At 54.3% G+C, this 12,529-nt stretch overlaps 3 protein-coding genes across 3 annotated transcripts; 2 read left to right on the top strand and 1 right to left on the bottom strand.

Annotated features, from left to right (window-relative positions):
* Positions 1-210: 210 nt before the first annotated feature.
* On the top strand, positions 211-1,353 carry QDOI-0 (Quercetin 2,3-dioxygenase; the record flags this gene model as incomplete). Its single annotated transcript, XM_032035215.1, has 1 exon — positions 211-1,353. One exon carries the CDS (start codon positions 211-213, stop codon positions 1,351-1,353), a length of 1,143 nt encoding a protein of 380 aa, XP_031885650.1.
* A 3,513-nt stretch (positions 1,354-4,866) lies between these two features.
* abh1 (Alpha-ketoglutarate-dependent dioxygenase abh1) lies at positions 4,867-5,950 on the bottom strand (the record flags this gene model as incomplete). Its single annotated transcript, XM_032035214.1, has 2 exons — positions 4,867-5,630; positions 5,677-5,950. The coding sequence occupies 2 exons, from the start codon at positions 5,948-5,950 to the stop codon at positions 4,867-4,869; spliced, it is 1,038 nt and encodes a 345-aa protein (XP_031885651.1).
* An 830-nt stretch (positions 5,951-6,780) lies between these two features.
* Positions 6,781-7,949, top strand: CDC2 (Cyclin-dependent kinase 1; the record flags this gene model as incomplete). Its single annotated transcript, XM_032035213.1, has 3 exons — positions 6,781-6,817; positions 6,929-7,604; positions 7,682-7,949. The coding sequence occupies 3 exons, from the start codon at positions 6,781-6,783 to the stop codon at positions 7,947-7,949; spliced, it is 981 nt and encodes a 326-aa protein (XP_031885648.1).
* Positions 7,950-12,529: the final 4,580 nt, after the last annotated feature.

Below are 12,529 nucleotides of genomic sequence, written 5' to 3'. Positions count from 1 at the left end.
GAGCTGGGAAGAAGCGGCTCGGACTCCGAGCGAATTGTGTATAGTCCGGCCACATCCCGTGGCAGTTGTCTTTTCCCCTTTATAAGCCCTCTCGTTCGCGATTCGGGTGCTTGTGAGATCCTCAACCTCAGTCGTCGTCGATCCATTCTCTCGCTCAAAGTCTCTCGCTAACCGTTCGAACCCAGCCGAGTCTGAGTCCAAATCGCCAACATGAAGTTCATCGCGACCCTCGCCGCTGGCCTCCCCCTTGTGGCGGCAGCTCCCCAGGGCCCCTTTGCCAAGGCCAACAGCACGTCCAAGGACCTCGTTCTCGACCAAGCCCCCAACACTTCTCAGCCCTACGTCCTCCGCAAGGGTGCTGGCCGCGCCGTCTCGGTTGGCGACCAGGTCTACCGCTTCTCCGTCACCGGCAATGCCTCCGCCGGCGCCTTCACTCTGATGCAGACCAACGCCCCCGGATCGACCGAGCTGGGCGTTCTTCCTCACATCCACAAGGCGCACTACGAGAACTTCTACTGCTCCAAGGGCCAGTTCCAGCTCTGGGCCAAGACCAACTCATCCGGAGAGCAGGCCCGCCTCCTGACCCCGGGCGACTACGGCGCGGTGCCCCACAACACCATCCACACGTTCCAGATCACCGACCCGGACACCCAGCTCACGGGCGTCATCCAGCCCGGCGGCTTCGAGGAGCTCTTCGTCGCCATCGCCAACTCTGAGTTCAACTCCTCCACCGGCTCCGAGTTTGTCCCCGCCACCTCCAACAGCTCTGCCGGCTCCAACCCCGACCTCATCTCCGCCCTCGAGGCCTTTGACGTCTACGCGCAGCTGGACTACAGCCCCCGCAGAGACCTGGTGAACGGCACCGCCGGCGGCGCGTCGACTTGGCACACCGCCGCCAACGAGCTGGCCGCCGACGCCGTCACACCCAACTTCATCGCCAAGAACCGCGGGCCCAAGTACCTGAACGCCGACGGCGGCATCTACCACCTCATCGCCCCCTTCGCTACCGGCAACCAGACCGCCGGCAACTTCACCATGGGAACCGCTACCATCAGCCCCCTGCTGTCCAACCAGACCGCCACCGAGGCGAACCTGAAGCAGCCCGTCGCCTTCCAGCTCGAGGAAGGTGCCCTGGTCGTCGGCGTTGAGGGCTACGACCCCGTCACCCTGATCCAGGGCGACGTCGTCTTCGTCCCCGCCAGCACCCCCTTCACCTACTACGCCTCGGCCGCCTTCACCAAGTTCCTCTACGTCAGCGGTGGCGGTGACGGCTTCGACTACCAGCTTCTCCAGAACGCCATCCCCTGGGAGTACGCCACGTACCCCATCTACGCCGGTCTGACTGTCCAGTAGATGGGCGGTAAGGAGGCAGACCGTGATCCTTCCCGAGATGTGTTTTTTCTACTTTCATGTACAAAGTTCATCTATTGTTGATACCCTCGGGATGAGCACCCGACAAGCCGCATGAGGCCCTTGGCTTGGTGCAAGGGTACCGTATGCATAGTCTAGATTCAATCCACATGAGGCCGTTTTCGTTGCGGTACCGTATGTACACGATGGTCCCTGTTCCGTTCATAAGCTAGTGACACTGCCCCCTTGTAGACTCGTGATGTCTGTTCTGTGGTGTTTTGGGCGCTAGGGATCTCTGCAAAGGTTTCGTCGTTGACGCCTGCTTCGTGTTCAACTAGGATTTGCGATGATCGTGGAGAAGCCAAGGCGCCACTGGTAAGCTTCGCGGACAACACAAGTGTGTTGGGATCCTGGATGACCCATTGAAGACCAAGGCTGACTGCTCAAGTTTAGTAATATCGGTATGCCTTGATGCGTTTGAAACCCAGTGATCCTTGGAATAGAATTGAAGCTTGTTCGAGTCTCCACGAAATCGAAATTGGTCGGGCCTCGGGGCTCCAAGCAAGGCAGATCGACTGCAGGAACTCATTCTCACGAAACGAGGTTTCCCCTGGCTTCCAGTTTCAAAACATCCGACGCGAGCATGTCATGGATACGAAATATCCATCTGATAATTTCTCGGTGCCACAGATCGATCTTCCCATGTGCTGGTTGCCCTCCCCGCAACGGGGCCAGAAAAGGGGCTGGGGTGAGGCGCAGTGCGAACCAAAAGGCCCTACTCATCAACTCAACTAAGCTCAGTCCGACTAGACCCCAGGCAGAAGCTCTTTCACCAGCAAACAAAATCAAGGAAACGGCCCTGGCATGGGATTTCGTTATTCAAGCGACACAGTTGATTGACATCGCCACGGACGGTTTTGGTTTGTGGTGGTGTTGAGACCTCATCATCTCACCACAAGTGAGCTGTGGAATTTGCCTCGATTGCCGCCCCGTGTGTTCTACCAGTCGACCAGAATAGTTACAGTTCATTTGAGTTGTTCGAGCCGGGCGATCGGAGACTTTCGACTTCAATATGTTTCTTTCGGGCTTTGGTGTAGAGGCTAGGGTTCATGCGCAAGCAATCATGGGCCCGGCAAGATAGTCATCCCAGAAAACGGGAATCCAGAGGTGTCGGCAGCCATGAGACTTGAATCAAGTAAAGTGGACGTAAGCGCATGGCCAGCTACATGTGCGACGCATGAGATAGCTGAGAATCACCTCGTGCCGGTCTCAGGGTCACCCAGTAAACAGCCCAAACATCGAAGGGAGGACTACAAATTTCTGGCGAGGCTTCTCTGCTTCGATACAAGCACATGACTTAGCATAAGATACATGCCATTTAAGCCCGACATGCAGGCTAATATTCTTGGCCGTTCATGGTCGATTTGCGGTAGTAGGCAAAATAAAACCATTCACTTTACAAATGGCACGTGATGCTCAGATAACACAGCTAAGTTCAAGCTGAAATCATCAATATCAGTACTGCGGCGCGGTTATGAGCGGTCTTGAGAAAACCCTTGGGTTATCAACCCCATGTGTTTGTAACAATGTGTGTGATTGCTCTGTAAACACGAAAGTAAACTTCTGAGCCGTATGGAGCACTACCTAAGGCATCACGACGCTGGAGAGTAGACGATTCTCATGTGAGAATATGGTAAGCAATAGCTATTTGATTAGCTTCCGTACCTCTACTGCTGGTTGTCAAATCTGGACAATATATGGAGCTAAAGCAGTTGAGCGCTGAAGAAATATTTTGCATATTGAGCTGTCGAATTTGGTCTCTTGCAGCGCAACTCCTATGTCTCCGAGCCAAGAGAACCCCAAAAGTGAGGTGAGAAGGTTACCGGAGGATTTTCGATGTCCCGTAAGAAGGACTGTAAGAAGGATGCCCAAAACAAGTCACGGTGGTCACATAAGGAAGAATTGAGTTATCCACCCGTTTAGCAAGTAGCGTTCGCCCGGGCAGCAAATTCCTTTCAAATTGAAAGTAAAACTATACATTTCGAGGACTTTACCTGAAATCTCATGTACAACGTGAATAAGGCAGGAGCGAATCGGCAAGCTCTTCTCAGGCGCATAAGGGGTCGGACGCCTTGCCAAATACCACAAGCAACCCCACTGGTGTCGACTTCCAAACAAGTTCATCCACTCACGCAAAAGCATTGTCTCATGAATGGCTTTATCGTGTATCATAATATGGGGGGAAATATCGATGACGCCGAGAGGGCCTGGTGGGGTTGTTGATCAGAAGTTCGCGGGTAAAGGGGTTGAGCATCAGTGATGCACGTGTGCAGCTAATTGCCGGTTGTGCCTAGAATATTTATACGATTGTCGCAAGTGCAGTGTTATTGCTTCGTAAAACATTGAGAAGCGACGAGGTTACTTTATTTACAAAGTGGGTGTTGGAATTGGCCGTGGTGTGGGCGTGAGGCGTCGAGAGGGAGGCACGCTGAGGGTGTTGAGCGTTAGTGTAAACAAACACATATCTCACGAAGGAAGCACAAGAGTTTTATTCACCCATACGCACTTTACGAAAAAGGAATCTACACTCACGATGGATTGCCTCATCTCGTTTGCGCTTTTGCGGCTTCACCTGAGGTCGGGGTGTGGGGCCCAAGGGGGAGGCATCACGAGGCAAGGTCGAGTTGCCTCACCTTTACCGGTCACCTCAGGCACCAGCTCCACCGCAAGCGAGAAGAAAGCAAAGCATACTCACCTCACAGCAGTAAACACACACACGGCCTCTATCAGGAAGTCCAGAACCAAGTCTTTCGTCACCGGGCGAGGGACGCCTCGCCCGGTGGCACAATGGTATGAGGTCTAGGATCAAGGAGGGTGGTGTGAAGGATAAGCATTCGAGCCTACTCGACGACAGGCAAAAATTACCGATCGACCGACCGATACCGAGCGAGAAAATTCCAAGCATGTGCACCAGAGATTAGCCCACACCGGTGGGTGAACTCTTTTGACCCTTAGCTTCTATTTTTTGTTCTGTATATTGATTGTTACTGTTCCTTCTCGTGCTTTAGCTTGTATATTTACTTCTGTCCTGAAATATTCTGTGTTACAGTTGTTATGAGGCGTCAGGTGGTTCCTTCCGCTTGACTGATCACGTCTTGAATGACTATATGTATGGATTGCCCCTGACCGGCTTGGGAGCGATACTAACTGATTGAGCGTCTCACGATGAAGGAACGACAGTCTTGAATAAAGTTAATCTCACATTGGATGTTGTCGCTCTTTGCAGACGACTGGCGCGACGATCCCTGGCGGAACTGACAAGTTCTCACCTGATCGCCCTGACAGAAAGTCACTGGAGGCACGATACAGACAACAATATCACGGAACATGGTCGCATGAAGCACATAGAGTACACGGCACATGACGTCCATACCCAAGTACGCAGCAGAAGTCTATATGGTATCTTACAGGGACGAGAAATCCAACGCTCGTAAATCCATCGTCTATGCGGCTCCATCAGTCCCTCATTTGCCTTACGTTTAGGTTTATCCTTTTATTCTGCATCCAACCCTTCCAGCCTTCATACTTGCCATCCTCTGAAGGCCAGTCGGCGAGGTAGTCCGGGCATGTCCCCTTGAGCACCTTGGGCACGCCATGCCATGCGAAGCGCGAGTCCTTGGTCATGTAAATGGCATCGCCAGAGCGCAAACGCAGGAGCAGGTACTCCTTGCCAGTAGCCTTGGCTTCTTCCGAGATATTTTCTGGATCGTTTGGTGCAATCATAAAGAGCCCGTCGCAGCCAAAGCTGAGGCTGACCAGACCCTTATCGACCTCTTCGCTGACGTCGCGGTGCATCATCATGGTGTCCCCCGGGGTGTAGAAGTTGACGATGGCGGCTTGCGCCAGCGTTTCGGGAAACAGGGCTTCGAGAAACTGAGCGATGTCGGACGGGAACTGGGGTGGGAGGTCTTCTGGGTATATGCGGTTCGTCCAGTCGTACTGTCCGCCAAGAGTGACCCAGTGCAGGCGACGCTCCATTACCTGCTTGATGGATAGGGGCTTGTGGACCGAGGCATCTTTCGGAGTAAACAGTGGTGTCTGATCTGGCGGATATGAGAAGAAAGATTCTGGAGACCCATCGGATGCCTTGGGATAAGGCATGTCGTAATGGAGGTGAAGGTTGGTCTGATGTGTTGGGACACTGAGATCACGGTTGATCATGAGAGAAAGGAGGGTCTTTTGAATTTCGGGAGGGACCAGGTTTGGAACGACAATAAGACCTAAACTAATCAGCAAAGTAGAATGTCGTCAGGTAATTATACATACCTGGCAGAAGTAGATGGTAGAGTAGTGGAACCTCTTGAAGGTTTGATGTGTCGACTGCGTTCGGACTTATGTGAGAAAAGGCGGCCTTGAGTTGATCGACTGAAATCTTTCCGGCAACGCAGAATTTCTCAGCTTGCTCTGGTGATCTGGGATCATCAAGAGCATCTCCGTTGATGAGATCCTTCTGGTCTGCCCTCGAGTATCCTTTCCACTTTGCCCGCATCGCCTCGGAAGGCTGCTCATGAGCGTCGAGCTCGACGATTTCGGCCGTCATGGTGGGTCGATGGTTCAATGTGTTCGGGGTGGATAATTGATATAAAAGTCGCCAGGATGAAGTGTCGTGTTATTGAGTCAGCATCTCCATCAGGAAATAAATATGAATGTTTGTTTTGCTGCTCTCTCCGGCCGTCGCATCGTACGTTGCCTCACTGAAACTGCGGGACAAACTCGGTCGAGTGAGTCGTCGGACCCCACCAACCATTGCAGCAGCGATCTTATCGATAACGCACACCCGTGCGATAAGGCTGCTATCGATAGGAATAGCGGGGGCAGGCGACCGGGGCACCCACGCCACGGGAGAACGCGACCCTGCTGTCAGAGGCCTTGGTTGGGTGAGATCAGATCGCGCCTTGTTTTTCTTCATTGCTAGTAAACAACGACAACGAGGTGCAATTTTAGCACCACAAAACATCGACCAATCCGCCCCCGACGACGCCCTTCCCGCCCGGCCCTGCGAACCTCGTCACCGACAAACACCTCTCGTCGACCGACCGATTCCCATGGAGATTTTTCTCTCGTAGCGGCTCCCCGTATCTCGACTTCCGGCTTGTGTGTCTTTTTTTTCTTGTTCCCTTTGCGTTGCCCCCCGTCGTCCCAAAACGGATCCTCTCTCACACAGCTCTGCCCCTCGTTCGGCCCAGACCCTGAGGTGACTTGCGGATCTCCACGACCAAAACCCCCCGCCACAAAACATCGCCCCCCGACTCTGACGACTGCCTCCGACGCTTCCTCGAGCGGTAAATACGAATTGCGTCGAGAATTGTTCTTTCGTTCTTTCTCAACTCTCTTTGATCACTGCTTCGATACACCCGCTGCACCGCCACCATGGAGAACTACCAGAAGCTCGAGAAGATCGGTGAAGGTAGGCTGCGAATCCAACCCTCGCCCCGGGACCGCTGCCCCTGCGCACAATGACGCAAGCATCGTCCATTGCATCCCGCAGTCCCAAGCTGACTCTCCTCTTTCTCTTTAGGTACCTACGGTGTCGTCTACAAGGCCCGGGACCTGCTCAATGGCGGGCGCATTGTGGCCCTGAAGAAGATTCGCCTGGAAGCCGAGGACGAGGGTGTCCCCTCCACCGCCATCCGCGAGATCTCCCTCCTCAAGGAGATGCGCGACCCCAACATCGTCCAGCTCTTCAACATCGTCCATGCCGACGGCCACAAGCTCTACCTCGTCTTCGAGTTCCTCGACCTTGACCTGAAGAAGTACATGGAGTCCCTGCCCGTCAGCGATGGTGGTCGCGGCAAGGCCCTTCCCGAGGGCAGCTCCGAGTCCCTTGCCCGTCTGGGTCTCAACCAGAACGTGATTCAGAAGTTCATGTGGCAGCTCTGCGACGGCGTCCGCTACTGCCACTCTCGACGCATCCTCCACCGCGACCTCAAGCCCCAGAACCTGTTGATCAGCAAAGACGGCGACCTGAAGCTGGCGGATTTCGGTCTCGCGCGCGCCTTCGGTGTCCCCCTGCGCACCTACACCCACGAGGTTGTCACGCTGTGGTACCGCGCCCCGGAGATCTTGCTCGGCGGCCGCCAGTACTCGACGGGCGTCGACATGTGGTCCGTCGGCTGCATCTTTGCCGAGATGTGCACTCGCAAGCCTCTCTTCCCCGGTGACTCTGAGATTGACGAGATCTTCAAGATCTTCCGGTAAGTTTATCCTCTTTGAAAGAAGAAGCCTCGAATTTTTGTCTCGTACATTCGCTAACATGTCTTCCTCGTCGCAGCACGCTCGGAACCCCTACCGAGGATGTCTGGCCTGGTGTCACGTCGTACCCTGACTTCAAGAGCTCCTTCCCCAAGTGGATCCGAGATGAGTCCCAGCCTCTGTGCTCGAACCTCGACGCCGAGGGTCTCGAGCTCCTCGAGATGATGCTGGTGTACGACCCGGCCAGCCGCATCTCGGCAAAGGCCGCATGCAACCACCCGTACTTCGAGACCTATCCCGAGCAGCACTCGCGGACCGGCCGCACGAACGGATACTATGGTCACTAGGAGTACCCCATTATTCAGCAGCAGCGCCGGGCCCCCATTCAGGATCGGCACATGGCCTTCTTCTGATGGGATTGACCACGGCTCTCTGCATACATTGTTTATTCATGTGTTGCCCCTCTCAACCTTCTGTGGGGGCCGGCCTGGGAGACACACATAAGCACAGCAGACTCTTATCCAAACAAAAAGTACCTTACTTGCTTTTCTGGATACTTGAGAGTTGGGGGATGTTTTGTTTTTGGGTCACTCGGGCGGTCACCAGCGCCAGCAAAACAGACCTATCATCAGGTGTCGAGGAAGGGAAGGCCGGGGCAACCGTTCGTTTCGACCATGCTGGTGAGAGCGCGACGGGAAGCGTTTGTGGCAGTGGCTGCAACGAGCAACAACGACAATACTAACGCGCACACCCCCTACCGAGATTGGCTGATGCCTCGTTGCATTAGAACACAGAACAGTTCACTCACAAGGCTCTTTCGTACCGTGTCATGAAAGATGGATGAGTAACCTTGTCACCCCAGCACATTTGTAGCACGAGCGTCGCTCTTGTCCTCCCCAGCCATCCCTCCTAACAGCGAGGCAGCCTGATACCTCCTCACCCAAGTCATGTCCCCCGTTCCACGCGAAAAAGAGATTCACCCACTTTCTTTCTCACTCTAATTTCTTTTGTCGTAAATCTTAATGCACGGAGTAAAGATGATGCATACGGTCGGTTTCGGTAGGACAGGTTAATGGAACAAAAAAGACACGTATGGCATTCTGCCGTTTTTCCGCATTGAAGGCGTTCTTGTCTAATATCTCATTCTCACTTTTATGTGTTGTGTGAAGAGGATGAAATGATTGACTGTATCAGTACAACCCATCCATATCACAAGGCAAAGATCGTCTCCAGCATCGGAGATGCTTCATGACACCAGATGCTTCCAGGCCCTGCGCCTCGTCCACAAGATGCGCAACATGAGGCTTCTGGGCTCAACCTTGCGTCGCCTTGCAGCCGTTTTGCCGATTCATCTGCAACGCCACCTAGTCCGGTTGGAGGAACGTCCCTTCTTTTTGGTGGGTTTTTTGCTGAAGAGGACCGACCTTGTTACGTTTGGCACAACGTGGGGGAAGAGAGTTCGTAGTAGCCCAAGGGCCAAGAGAATCACACCGCCCTTTGGCGATGAAGATCCATCATAGCTCCCCCGACATGTAGATGGTGAAGATCAGGAGGTGGTGGAGGAGGAGGATGGTTGTTCGGCTGGAGCAACTGCCGTGCCCGGTCCGGCGAAACGGTTTCCATTTCCGGGGGAATCACGCCAGGTACCGAGCATCAGATTTGATTTACATGACTCTGTTTTACTTTGAAGTGCGCGGCTTGAACTGTCAGCAGATGAAGAAATGTACTCCAGGTTCTCGCTACGTGTGGGAAAAATTGCATGTATGCCTAGAACGGTGGAGAAGAAGGCTTATCTGATCGGCTCATGGCCTCACCGTCGCTTGCTCATGTGGCCTGACGCGCCGCCCTGTTCACGGCACTGGCGCGGATGGCGAGTCGCCCGTCCCCCGGAGCCGTGATGCCCCGTTGGCTAGCACTGCCGAAACGTCTTTTCGATGCTGCATGCTTCGTCTTCTTGCATGCGTTTCTCCTCTTACCTTTTTGACATGTTGGTTGGGTGGTTTGGGGGCGGCCATTGGAATGGAGGGAGGGTGTGACTCGGAGAATGGCGACTGCATACGGATACCCTCACGTGAAATCTCAAATTGAATATCATGCCGCCCCACGGCCCCCAAAGCTGATGGCCAATTTCAATGGTATGGACGTCGGATAGCCGAAGGTGCGAGGAGGGATAGACGGGGGGCCAGCGACGGATGATATCGCATCCGCGAGAACGCCCATGAAACGGTTTAGTTGCCATCGTCATTTACTCACTCGCTCACAAAGATTTCCTCCCCCACATCGTCGTCAGGATTTCAAAAGGTCCCCATCCCACCGGTTAGACGGGACGTCCAGAAGGAAAAAGAAGAAGGGAGATGGTTCCTGTGTGTGTGGGTTGTTGGTTGTGTTTTCCAAATAAACCGAAACATGGGGTACTTTGCGGTTCTTTGAGGTTTGCGTGGGGCCAGTATGTCACTTTTTTGTCTGCCTTCTTGTTGTTCCTGCGTTGGTGCGGTGTAAGCAGGTCGGCCAGGCTGCGTTGCTATTCTTGGCATTAAGCCTATACTCTGTCTCTCACTCGGCAGTCGACTGGTCTACATTTTGTGTGTGGTTATGTCCTAACCCCGGTCGAGGAGAAGAAGGACCGGCCAGTTCGGGCGATTCGGCCTCGTGGGGGGGTTAGGATCGACGGGACGAACGGCATCCCGCAGGAAAGAAGGTAGACACACTCCGTGTCGGGGGATGGTCCGGCCCAATGGGGCCACCAGACAGTAAGGCATCCCCCAAAAGGGCGTTTGTTCTTCTTTACCTTAAACGGAGATGATTGTAGTTTCTCTCGGGCCGTCGCCGCATGGGTTTTTGCGTTACTACCTACTTGGACGGCACGCACTGACAAGCAGAAAGCACAATCGCGGGAACCAAGTTGACATCCGCCGGGTTGCATTAGTTGCCACGGTAGGGCTGTTTGCGGACAGACTTGTGTGAGGAATGTTGTGCATGGAGAATGGTTGGCTGGTTGGTTGGTTGGAGTAGGTAAGCAAACAAACCACATACACACGCACATACTCCAACAGGGCAAGGCACAAACATCAAAATAGGCCAGGGAGGAGGGACTTTTGCACGACCCTGACTTACGTGGAAGGAGGACGAATAACGTGCGGCGAGGCGCGTGGAGAGAACCGTGGGAACCAACGACCTCTGGACAAACTGCCTAGCGCCCAGAGAGGAAGGGGAGGGGGGTCCAGCAAGCACCGTCAGTGTCGTCTTTGACGGGCGTGAGAAGTGTCACGTAATAGCGGGCATCAAGGCAGGTTCCGAAAATCGACGGGGCCTGTTCTGTCCCAGGCTTGTGATGTCGAAGCTAAGATCAGGAAGCCTCTCGTCAGACTTTCGTCACGGCTCTCTGGTTGGACTTCTCGAACGGGCACGTCGTCTTCGTCACGATCTAGAGTTTCACGAGCCTTAGCAATCCCACCTCAGGCCCAGATTATCACAAGCAGGCTGTTTTTCGCCAGGCTTCAACTGCCAACTGTGTCAACCCCAGAATCCCAAGGGAACGGAATCGCACGTAAGAATGGTAAGACATGGTTCCAACGAGTGTTGCAAACGTACGATTCCGAGAGTTGGGTTCAAACGGGGAGAGACATTGAAGGCACATCCCAGAAAACCGGATCTGTTCAGCAGCAGCACCGGTTCAGCTGTGCGTTCCCCTACACCCCCGAGAGGGCATCCAGGGCTTCGCAATGTTACGGGGGTGGATGCTATGCCGTTCGAGGATAATATGAGAGACATTGGAGACAGTAACTCTTGCCACCTTCACACAAATGCCTCTTTTTCCTGAAACTTACAGCAAGAAGACCTGCGGGCGTTCTGCCCTGCGCCCTGGATGCCCGGGCAGACAAAACTAGACGTGAGAAGGGAAAAAGAAGTGCGTAAAGGCGTAGAATGCACGAGGGCATCTAGGGGGAGAAAATCCATCTAAGGGAAGTAACATAACCCAAGGCGTACGTAGATAACACGCTACGGACTCTCGGGGTGTTGCTGCAGATCGTTTTGACAGAGTTTGAGCGTGAACATCTCCGCGGGCGCGGCATGGGCCGTTTTGGGGCAGCAAGTTGTGCCCTGAATACACTCCTCAGCGGGAAGGCACGACGGCGGAGGACCGATGGGCTGGGCGGGCGTGCTAGTGTGGGCGGCAGAACGCGCTAGAAGGCGACGAAGAAGCTTTCTGGACGTCACCGGCGAGGCCGCAAACGGGAGGCTGATGGCCGGGGACCTAGGAACATGAGCGCAAGCTGGGTCGAGGCGTCAGTTGGCTTGAGGCTATCCGGATTTTCCACATGGAGGGTGTGTGACTGCGAGAGCGCGATGAGAAAGCGAATACGATTGTGTAAAAAAACAAGGCACTGGGCTGGCTAGGGGCCGTCTCGGGGACCTGGAGCTTGCGAGAAAGCAGGTTGAGCTGGAGGTGTGCGCCATGAAAAAGGCAGCCAGAAAGCAGACATCGCTCGCGTTGGCAGCCCGCAGACGGGGAGGATCGTGGGATCTTGTGGAGGCTGTGCCCGTTGGGATGTCTTGGGTGTTGGTGAGGCAGCAGGCAGGAGGCTGCCATGTGCGCTGGCGGAAAATGTCTCGCCGGATGCGGATGGGAACTCGGTCGTGGATGCGTGTGATGGAGGGATTGGAGGAAAGGTTCTTTTGTCCTGGCTGCGGAGAGGCACAGGGCAGTGGAGCCCGAGGGTGATGCGTTTGGTGAAGGCTTCAAATCTTAACGGAAGGCGATGGCAAAATGTCTCGCTCCTAGCTGGTTGACTCTGAACGCCATTATCCAGACTGTCGGGATCGTAATTGATGACGAGGAGGTAGCAAGCAGCAAAGCGAGAAGTGCGAAAAGTGCGAGGTGCGCGCGAAGATAGCAACCTTGATCCCCAAAGCGTACGACTGCAGA

The sequence above is a fragment of the Colletotrichum fructicola genome (genome assembly GCF_000319635.2).
Source record: "Colletotrichum fructicola Nara gc5 chromosome Unknown KSG_Nara_v1_contig01, whole genome shotgun sequence".
Lineage (NCBI taxonomy): Eukaryota > Fungi > Ascomycota > Sordariomycetes > Glomerellales > Glomerellaceae > Colletotrichum > Colletotrichum fructicola.
This window is presented reverse-complemented; position numbering and strand designations above follow the sequence as displayed.